Source organism: Pogoniulus pusillus, chromosome 2, assembly GCF_015220805.1.
Source record: "Pogoniulus pusillus isolate bPogPus1 chromosome 2, bPogPus1.pri, whole genome shotgun sequence".
Taxonomy (NCBI): domain Eukaryota; kingdom Metazoa; phylum Chordata; class Aves; order Piciformes; family Lybiidae; genus Pogoniulus; species Pogoniulus pusillus.
The window spans coordinates 36,478,290-36,489,630 of NC_087265.1; the positions used below are offsets into that span (position 1 = coordinate 36,478,290).

An 11,341-nucleotide genomic window follows, 5' to 3' on the forward strand; every position below is an offset into this window, starting at 1 on the left:
CTATAGGCAGCTCTGCAGCCTTCTCTTTTTTTCCTTAAAATAATCCTGTAAATATCCTGAAATATGAGGGGAGAAATCACAACACTGACACAGACGAGCTGAGAATACTAAAAAACATCTGGTTTTGTTCCACAAGAGAGCTTGCTCAACACGCAAACATTTACAAACCCATGTTCTTACACAAATCTCCTCTCTCATCAAGGCATATTTGCCCACATACGTGTCTGTGTGGGCTTGGGGAGAGAGAAAGAGGCATTCACGTGGAAGGAGAAATTCAGGGGCTTGTTGACATCAATGTACAAATAGATGTGTAATTCACACTTCACTCATGTGCGCACTTTCACACCTTCTCATAAAAATTCACACCTCGTTTGCACACATGTCCACCCGCTCCAGCAAAGAGAAATATTCAAGCTGTAGATTATTTTTCTTGGAAAGGGCAAAGTCTCGAAGCCATGAAAATACAGTCAATCCTTCCACACCTCGTCATCCCCTCTTCGTCTCTCCAGCTTTCACACACATGCTACCCGCTAGGCTGATACCACCAACATCACCCACCGCTCAGAAGCCGCGAGCCCCTTACACGCGCTGGATACTCCCAATACTCCGTGAGCTGCTGGAGGGGAACTGCAATGTGAACAGAGGTACTAAGCCCCAGCTCTTCTCTGACAAATGAACTCAGGAGCAGAAACCCAAGTTTACCCTGATCTTAAAGTTTCTCACTTGCCCTGTGAGGCCACTGCAGACTAGAGGGACTGAAATCCCTCAGCTTGATCCCGATTTCAGGTCAGCTTGGTGCCCAAGTTAAATTGATGGTGCTGGTGAGAACAGCCTGGGTGAGAGAGCCTGGAGTCCAGCTCTCTGCAGATGGGGCCTCCTCAGCAAAACAGACAAATGGGTGAAACCAGCGAGTGGACAGGAGCACCAGCCACATTCCTTGGGTGCTCAAATACCATCATCTTTCTGCATCAGGGAAAGCCTTTTACCTGCATTATCTGTAGGAGAAAAAAAAAGTCACACAGCTAATGCCTAGGCTGTGTGCTTTGGAAGCAAGATGTGCTCCACAGCTAAAGGTCTCTGGCAGTTTTTCCCAGCCTTGAATTAATAAAATTAAATTCTCAAGTGTAAGCCAATTTGCCAGGTGTGGGGGACATCCCACTGCTCAGTAAGCAAAACACAGGAGTTGAAAGCAAACTGCTGGGGCCCTTGCCAACCCACACGGTGGATGGGCCAATGGAGCACGGTGCTGATGGCAAGGCCATGCAAGAATGGCCAGGCTCCTCAGAGAAGGCTACGGAGGTCAGCACTCCCTGGTACTGTCAGAGCAGGCAGTGCTCAGGATGGGAAATCCCCAGATCCCCTCTTTCATTAAGGCCCACCACATGACTTACATTATCCCAACAACCCCTTTCTTGCAGGACCACTACAGTAGAGAAATCACACCAGAAGACAACCAAGCCGTATCTAATGAAAAGAAAGACCTGGAGAAACTTTTGAGAGCAGACTCCCTGCAAACACCACTGCGTATAGCAAGCAGCTCCAAAGTTTCCTGTGGAGATGGGTATCAGCAGATCATCACCTCACCCTTTGCAAAGGCCAGACCCCTCTTTCCCTTCCCTGACTTACTGGAGACACCCAGGCTGATGAAGCCTCCACTTGCCTTCCCCATGCTGCAAAGAGCAATCATCACTCAGGGCACCCAGAAATAACAGCCAGACCCCAGGAACCTCCACCCGCTCCTGGGGTTTTTCAGTACTGCAGCTCTTCAGCCCACGCTGAAACCTTAGGCCAGAAGAAGAGCATTCTCCTACTTGAATTTCCTGCTGATTAAATCCCTCTGGATTTCCCTCACCCCAGGAGAGCAGGGCTCACTGTTATTGTTGGACCTTCAACACAGAAACTAAAGCCAACTCTGCCTGTAACAAAAATAATCATCACAGAGAGGCCCATTTCACAACAAACACACTTACTACAGCCTCTCCAAGCTTGCAGCATCCAGCAGAAGACTATCACGTGTTTTGATCTGCTGGGTTGTTTACTCTGGGCATGTAATTCAGGACTGTGCACAACATTTAAGGCATTCTTGCTGCCTTGGAGGGAAGAGGTGATGGTGTCTGTGCTGCTGGGCAGCCTTCGACAGCAGCAAGGAAGAAAGATTCCAGGAGCAAGAGAGCAGACGGATGCACTGCCTAGCCCTGTCACTTCTTTCTCTCCCTCACATAAGGCCCTCGGAGCCCAGCTCCACACTGCCACCCAACCATCGCAGACGATCTCTACATCGCAGGATTCAGCACTGCGCGTCTAGAGCAGACTGTTCTGCCAGCCCTCCAACAGCACAGCAAAATAGGGGTCCTGGCATGCATGAACTACTGCTCCCAGAGCTGCTGGGCTTGGTGCAGGCCCTTGTCCAACAGGCTCTGCTTTTCAGTACCATTAGAGTCAAACACCACTTTAAGAAGCTGTTTTTCAGGGTCCATGGGCACCCAAACCCTTTGCCAAACCATGGCATGGAGGGAATGAAGAGCTCTCTTTTGCCAAGGATTCATTACTCTTAACGTTCATCCTGCCTCACTGCCTGTGCTCTGGCCCTGGGGGAGAGTCTGGGCATAGCTGTTACGGCAGGGGCTCTCACCTCAAACCATACTATGGCAGGGGTTTATCACCTCAAACCATACATTTTGTATCAGGCAGGAGCACAATAAAAACTCTCAGATTTAAATGACACAGCTTAACCATTGGCCAAGGAGAGAGAGACAGTGCAGATGAAGCTAATAAGATTAGATATTTTATCCCCAGTAGCACAGATCATTTTAGCAGGAGCATGTTTGCTTTGGATTGCGAGATAAAGCTTCAAAGGCTTCCTGAACAAATTACTGGACAAACACACCCAAACAACACAAAACACTGACACAGAGCAGTACCTACATCCATTTCTTGGGACTTCACACAACCAGGGAAAGTCCCCTGAATATTTCATTGAGGGCCTTTAGCAGCTTATTTAAAATTTCATGTAAAGGCTGCTTTTGTGACCTGAACTAGGATTTTGTTTGATTCAAAGCATCTCAAGGCTGTCACAGGACAAGCTCATAAAAACACTGTAGAGGCTTAAGCAAGAAAGAAACACACCAATCCATCAGTTGAGGAATGCAGCCATTTGACCACTTCCTAAGGCAACTGGGGAGGGATGCAATATATTCACTTTACAGAGCAAGACAGCAGTGAGAGGGAAACACCAGAAAGCTCAGGAAATGGAACATTTTAGCTGCAAGCCTTTGCAAAAAAAGATAATTTTAAATTCGTTTTAAATAAGAAGGGAGCACTGGAGAGAGGAAGAGAGAGAGGATATTTGGAGGTTTTTGATAACTGCACATGTTAATCCACAGAAGAATTAAGTGGAAACCCAAAATAGAGACCTATTCAAGCTCTACCGTGGAAAATGAGAGGGGCAAATCCTTCACGCAAATCTACGTCAATTTGCTTTGAAACCTCTGCAGTTCACCTGATTTCTACCCCTGCAGTTCTGGATAGCTGCCTTCCAGGGGCTAGCATTACTTTTTACTGCTATAGTCAGTGGCAACTTCGACCTCTACATTTCGTCACTTTGGGGTTTTGGTGGTTCCCCTCCCTCTCCAACTCTGTATCTTTGATGAGATTCTATATCCTGGATTTTAGGTGGTGCCACCTTTGCTAACTTGATTATCTGTCATCTTTTATCACAGGCAACTGCTATTCCAATAGGGCAGCCAGCTTAACAGCATTAGTCTTTACAGATATGTGCACACAATTCTCCCAGCTTACCCACACAGTCGTTAGACCTGGAATTACAAGTCCTGGCTATTCCAGTAACCATGTGAGAGTGTGCATGAGCATGTGTGTGTGCGTGCACACATCCAAGAGAGGGGATAATTATATACTGAATTTGCAGGAATCATGCTTGCTTCTCTTGCCTGCCCTCAAGGGTTTAAAGTCTCTTGGAAACACACTGCCATCTCCCAGGAATAGACAGCAGATTTAGGAGACCTTCAAGCTGCAGATCCAGCAGTTTCTGAGGAAACCTCAGTGGTACTACAGGCAGAGAAACAGAGACTCAGGGAAGCTTGAAGGTTCAGAGCAGAGGCAGAAAAAGCAAAGGCTTCCTATATAGCAGCCTGCAATCCTACCTATAGGCTACACTAGAAAATAATACAAAGATGAAACAATTTGCTGAGCCACCCCTGGGAATGCTGTCAAGTAACAGGCTGGTTTGAGGACCATGGAGGAAAAGAAGAGCCATTTCTAATTCTATGCTTCAAGAAGAACCATGGATTTACAAGCTTCAGGCTTGTTCAGTGCCTCTGAAATACTAATTACTATTGTTATTATGACAACTCCAAGAAGAAAAAGTGAATCTCTTGTGTCTCACCTTCCCCTGCACCCTTCCAGCATCCTTGCACCTTTTGAACCTGTCAGGGCCCATTCTTAAACTGAATTTTGACTCTCCCCACTGGGCAACAACATCTTATTTCTGCCTCATCCTAAAGTTGCTGGCAGAGCCTCTGAGAATCCCACAATACCTTCAGCCTGCCCTCCCAGGGGCATCAGAACAAAACCTGGTGCCTCAGCAGTTGACAGCCCCACGGGTAGTACATGGGATGGATTAGGAAGCAGTGCCACTGGAGCCACTCAGAAAGAGGTCCTCCTCACATATGCTGTTGAGCAGCAGCAGCTTCAGCTGCTCAAATCCAGCTGCTGAGCCTCGCTACTAGCTCCGAAGTTATTACACATTCTGGTGAGTGCCTTAAACACATTGTTTCCTGACGAGCACATATTCAGCAAGCAGAGGAAAGCAGGAGCAAGCCTGGTTGTGCATGAGGGAGAAAGTTGTTGAGGGGCTCTGGTGTGAATGGGAAAGCACATGAAAGGGCAGGATGCAGAAGCATGTGTATGGCAGGCAGCAAGGCAGTGGGAGGTGCATGGGGGACACAACAGAATGGAGGCCTCTATGCATAAGAGGAAAGAGATTTGTGTGCTTGTGAAGAAAAAGGTGGGAACAGGGAGAGAGTAAGTGTGTGAGTATATGTCCACAAACAGAAAGAGTTGTGTTTTTCCTCTCTCCTCTCCAATAGGCAGCCTCTAAACAACCTAGGTCCAAAGAAGCCTTTCAACAAAACATAAGCAGAGTGAAAGGACAGTGCCCTTTTGGCTTTACATCCCTCCTAGGAAGACAGTGGAGAAAGGCAGGCATTCAAGCCCCACACAGACAGCACTTCAGAGCTAGGGGTGACCCACCAGAACAGCTGGGGCAGATGTCTTGCCTTTGTCTCAAATGCATGGGGTAAAATCAGGATAGGCTTCAAAGACCCAGAATCCAGCACTTCATCTCTGGAGACCATTTTCTTTGACTCAACAAGTATGAAGAGAGGGGAAAACCATTCAGGCAGGAAGTTTCTGCATCCACCTCATCCATTCCTGCAAGTAATACTTTGGGCTATTCCACATGCCAACTGACCACTTGTACCCCTTTCCCCAACTTATTTGGGAAGAAACTGCCTCACCAAGGCTACATTTGCAGCCTCAGCCTCCAGTGCTACTCTAGCTGTCCTCACCCATGTGATACACACTGCACACAGAAAAGGTTACAGATCCGAGCTGTGATTTCGAGCATTTGGCCCTGTGCCTGCCGACCTCGTGCTGACAAATCTCTTCTCCGTGCCTGTGCTTGTGTCTTTTCACTGCGCAGGCATCAAGTCTGGCTCAGGATCCAGCCTTCTGAGATTGCGATTTGGCTCAGACAGGGGAAGGCTGACCCTTTGATTCCGAGTATGATTAAAACCATGCTACTGTAGCGCTAAGCCGTGTGCAACACTGCTAGCAACAGCCCTGATTTATGTTGTTGCTAGTATTGCGGTTTCCACCAGGGTGTAGACAGGGATTTCGAAAATAGCCCAGCTACCTCTTTGTCTGTGTGTGTATTATAATTAGAAATGTGTCAAATGTCTCACTGCTACGGAGTGAGAGTAGAGCTGGAAATATTCACACCCTGCTTCTGCCTCCACCTCTGTGTCGACACCATCAGCTCCAGCTTGGGTGTGTGCAAGCACATCAGCTCTCCACACTTTCCAGATCAGACAACTGTACGCCCGAGATCCCATGGGGATGCGCAGTGGCGGTGACTTCACCACACAATACAGGGCAAGTTTAGTAGCTTCCAGTTTGCTCCCAAGCTGCTGCGGTCTGCCCCTACCATCATGGCCAACTGCTGTCTTTTTCTATTTCGATTTCAGATAGGAACACAGGTCTCAGATACAGACGATTTATTTTCCTAGCACAGCCGGTCTGTCAGAGGTCATATAATTTGGCAGTATTCCCAGTGCTTAAAAATTAATTTTTCCTTATTAATACAACTAGGGGTCCCACAGGATAGGATCCCAGCCTTATCTGAACCTGACAGCTTACTAAACCCCATGAAGGATGCTTTCTTCTCTCAAGCTATCTATGATACAAAGCCACCGTGTCCTGGAACCCAGTGGCACTGGAGGTTTCTGCTAGGAAACCAACCCACCCGCCTGCCAGAGTAGCACGCTGCTGGGATGGGAGGCTCTACCTTCCTCAGCCCAGCAAAGAGGGTTGCTTTCTCACTTCAACCTTCTAAGCCACACGCAAAGTACAAAATAGAGTAAATACTAAGAAAGGAGTTGGGGGCAAAAAGTAACAAGCCAAGGAGATAAGTAGTGTTTCCATAAGAACCTCTGAGACCACTCTGCCTGTCTGTCACTCTGGACACCACACACCACGATTTTTCTGCAGCAGGAAAGTTAGGAAAAGAAAATGCAGCATCCTAACCTGGGTCAGAGCCCTCCACTGAACTCGTATGGTCATTTTCAGCGATGGTCCTGTCCCACCCCTAGGCTAAAAAAAAGCTTTTGCTCCCAGGAAGAGCCAAGTAAACAGCACGACAGCCAAAAGGCACTGCAGTCAGTGCTTGCATGGGAGGGTGTGTGTGTGGCTGTGTGCCTGCTTGGTCGTGATTTGGTTCGGTCCCCTTCACCTCTTTGCTGTCCCTTAAGTCAATACTAACAATAATAGTTTTTATGCAAACTATTTGAAAGGCTTCAAGAGTGAGCTTTGCTCAGAGCTACATAAACATCATCTGAACGGCTCAGTACTTGGGTCACTCAAATCTGTTAGTTTCTTACTTGATTGCTTTTTACGGGAAGATGAAAAACACACAGCCATCCAGCCTTCAGATTTATCTTCCAGGGTCTCCCACCCACTCCACTCCCCGCCCTGGTTACCTCAGGGTTTGCTTGGCTACATATAAATTGGCAGCTGCACTGTTTATCTCCTACTGTAGAAATATTGCACGAGAGCTTTCTCCATGTGGATTATCATATTATTGTCTATTAAAATCATATCCCCTCTCTGCTAGCCTCCCTTAGGGAACCTTAAGAGGGACTTTCATAATAGGGGAAGGCTTTCAGATACACCAGGCTGAAACATAAATCCATCGTGTTTTTCTTACTAGGGTGGGTAATTTTCTGGAGCTCCCACGGCCTGATCGAGGTTCACCTCCTGTTACCCCATACCTTTGCTTGCTGGGCTAGCAATAAAGTAATTTGATTTGGTCTGCCGTCAAACCACGACATCTCGGCAAACAGCTACTGGTGTCAGCCGCAGGGAGACAACTTCCTTGCCGGGTCCAACACCATGTGATGCTCTGCTTTGCCGGGAAAACCCCGCGTTCAAATAAAACTTTTCTTACAGCGACTGAATGGCCTCAGAGACACAGTTGGCTCAAACTCCGCTCCAGATAGAAGCCCTGATTCCGAACCTACTCGGGGATAGAAGAAGGTGCACACAGGCAAGCACTCAGGCTCAGCAGCCAGAGGGAACGCAGCCAGGCTGGGTAGGGCACTCTCAGGAGCGAGCCTCAGGTTACAGCCCGATCTGCCTCAGCACAATACCCACTCCAGCAGACTAGACACTGGCTCTGCAACAAGGTCCATCTGAAAAGACGGTTGTACTCAGCAGGGGTCCCCCAGGACTTTGTCCTTTCTCTTTACTCCATCGAGTATCTCTTCGTTTGTTTTCCTATTTGCACAAACGATTAGATTTGGCTTTATTCTTTCTCTTATAACCATAAGGAAGGAGGCGATGCCAACCGGCAACCTAATGTACGTTGAGCGTGTTTGCCGGGAACATCTGTGCTTCGCTGCTGCAAAAAAAGGGGACTTCACCGGGCGGCAGACTCTCCCACTTGCCACGCCGCCCCGGGGCAGGGGTAAAGCAGGGACGACGCACGCACATCACGCCTTACCACTTAATGCGGTCCGCACCGGACCGCGGTTCAGGACTCTGCGTCCCCCCGGCTTCCCACAGGCATGTCCGGAGGCCCCGAGTAACGGGAAGGGAAACCCACAACTCAGCAGCTGCTGGCTTGGCACCACCGTCCTGCCAGGCAGCTCCGGGGCTACTGACCGCAGAAAGAGCACCAAGAAAGCGACGGACAGCTGGGCGAGGCATATCCTTTTCCTCCAGTGACTGTTCCAGATGAGGACCCTGCTGACCCCATTAGACAGAGCCAGGGCCAGTGGTCGGAGTGCACAGGGCCCAGCCTCAGCCCGTCCTTACCCCTCTCCTATGCCAAAGCCGAAGCAACGCAAGCGCCGGGGCTTCATCCCAGCGCCTCTTGACAGCCCAGCCTAGCTCGTAAGCGCAGACCGGAGAAACACACTCGCGCCGCAAAGCTGCCACGCACCCGCCGGCTCTCGGGACATGCCGGTGCGTGCAGAGGGACTGCGGGTCACGCCCGAACCGCGGGCAGGCAAACGGGGGGGCTAGCGGGGGTGCCTCAACGGTTGGGTATTGCTATCGCCGTTAAGCCTTACCGGCTTCCAGCGCCGTTCTGCAGGGCTCCCAGTTGCCCGCTCCCTGATTTTAATTTCCTATCTAAAGTTTCCCGAGGTTGCAGTCGGGCACGGGGCCGCAGGGATCCGGATGTGGGTGCCCGGGATGCGGCCGGTCCCTATCGCTTCCCTTCCCTTACTCGTGCTCCCCAAAAAACAGCATGCAACTTTCCAGTGCGGCTCCTTCACTCCAGTCCCCTCGCTCCTTCACTCCAGGCGGTGGGAGCTGCGCGGCTACACCCGCTGTGTTCCTTGCCGGCGGAGACTGCGCCATCCCTGCCTCGCCACAGACGCGAACCCCTCAAAACCCGTACTGTGAGAACTGCGCGCCGCCGCCGATCCCTCTTTTACTTCCTACGCGATGCCCGAGACCGGGCAAAGCCTCTGTGTGTGCGCCTCAGACCGCGCCCTGGCACCCGAAAGTTGAGCAAGCGGAGAGGGATCCTACACGCGGCCGGGGGCATCCTTACCTGTCTCCGCCGTCCCCCCGGAGCCGGGCAAGCACAGCGCTAGAAATCCCCAGGCGAGAAGAAAGGTATCCATCCTTCGCAAGAAATTAAAAAAACAAACCAACAACACACACCAAAACCCCAAAAACAACCAACAAAAAAAAAATCACCGGAGGCTGCGGGGCCGGGCTTCGCCCCGCGTGGGCGCCCCACTCGCAATCGGCTCCGGCGGAGCTCAGCGGGGGGGCGGTGGCCTCCCCCGGGCGCGGGCAGCGAGGCGGGCGGTACCGGAGGAGCGCCTCTCCCTAGGGCGACCCACGGGGCTGGCGCCTCGGCATTCCTCGGGGCGCGGCGGCAGCAGTGCGACCTGGGGCGCCGTCTGTGCCTCCTGTCTCTCCCCGCCGGCGCCTCGCAGCCTTTTCAGGCAGGGCGGCATGTGGCTGTCAGCGGCGAGAGCCGGCCCCGCCCCCCGCGTACCCCTCCCGCCGCGTCCCGCCCCGCCCCGCGCCCCGCCCGCGGGTGTGCGCGGGGGTTCCCGCAGCACTGGAGCGCTTGCAGCGCTGGGGCGGGGGCGCGGAGCGGCTCTGCGGTGCAGGGCGCTTCCCGGCCGCGCCGCCGCGCCTAGCTGCTGGTCGGCCCCTTCCCGCAAGCTTACGGCCTCGCAGAGCAGGCAAGAGTCAAAATCCTCGACTGACATTATTGCGAAAGAGCAGGGCTGAGCGAAGGGAGACACCCAGAAATTGTCAGATGGGGGAGCATCAGGACAAGGATTGTCCCTAGCTCGTGGGCTTCCGCCGCTGCTGGCCGAGACCCAGAAGCGCCGTGCCTCGGCCGGAGCCGCCGTGGCTGGTCGGGAAGCGAGAGCCCCTCTCTCTCGCCACACGCTCCCTCGCTTCCGACACCGCTGCTGCGGCGTAAAGGGACACATGCGGAATCTCCCCTGGACTGCACCACAACTGTCTTCCACACTGCCGACCAACAAAGTTGCTTTTTAAAAACACGAAGCGAGAGCAACGTTCACCTAGTCACCTTTAGGAGTTCTTAGAAAGTTTGTTCACCTTTGCCCCTGAGAAGGTGAGGAGTCCCTGCCCGGCTGGGAACTGTCAAGACCTTGTATTTACCTGCCACCTGAATTCAGGCAGCAACAGGTTTAAAAGCTGGTACCTGGCAAAGCAGTGCTGCTAGCTTACACTTCCATCCTGTTTCAAAGCACACAAGTGAAATGAGCCCTAAACCCCCACACCCACCCAAAACTTACTTAAAAAGAATCCTTTGTGCTGTTGATATATAGTACACAAAGGAATTTAAAAAAAATGAGGTAGCATGGATTTAAGTTGGTAATTAGTGAAGAGATACTGGCATGTGGCAGAAGTGAGATACATCATTGTGTGGGTGAGAGGGAAAGTACGAACATTTCACTGGTATTCATTTAGGGTGATGAGACTAATTATTTTGTACTCTGCTGTCTATCAGTTACGGGTAGCATCACCCGCTCACGTCAATGAAATCATGATGCCAGCTTGTTTGAGAGTGTTCATCCAACACGGATGCACCAAGTTCCTCCAAGGCCAGCAAAAGTTCATTGACAGCAACAGATTTGGCCTGACAGAACTGATACTTCAGCCATAAGGTCTGTTACATCCTTCTTCCTTCTGTGTTTTGATACCTGGCATCTTCTGTGGCTCAAATGTACTCCAACATCTGTTGAAGTCAATGCAAAGCCAGTGGCAACTAAGTTGACTTGTGTTATTTATTGTATTTTGATGTGGAATTTAGCAAGTGTTATTTACTACTTGCTCTTAGTTAAACTACTATCAAGCTAGCAAAGTGTGATTTTGTGTGTGTGTGTGTGTTTATAAATAGCCCTCACTCACAAACTATAACACAGATATTGGAGTGTAATATAAACCCACTGTATGATTCATTCCTCTTTTAAGATGTGCATAGAAAAGGAAAAGGTTACCAAGCCCTAAATGGAGATGGCCCCATCTCACACACTGTACAGCA

General features: G+C 50.6%; 1 protein-coding gene across 6 annotated transcripts in view; it reads right to left on the reverse strand.

Annotated features, from left to right (window-relative positions):
* Positions 1-9,752, reverse strand: part of NRP2 (neuropilin 2) — a 94,340-nt gene extending 84,588 nt beyond the window's left edge. For all 6 annotated transcript variants that reach the window (XM_064161283.1, XM_064161266.1, XM_064161275.1 and 3 more), the window contains exon 1: positions 9,356-9,752. In XM_064161283.1, coding sequence (XP_064017353.1) covers positions 9,356-9,428 — 73 coding nt within the window. In that variant the 5' untranslated portion in view covers positions 9,429-9,752. The remainder of the gene's footprint in view (positions 1-9,355) is intronic.
* Between the last annotated feature and the right edge of the window lie 1,589 nt (positions 9,753-11,341).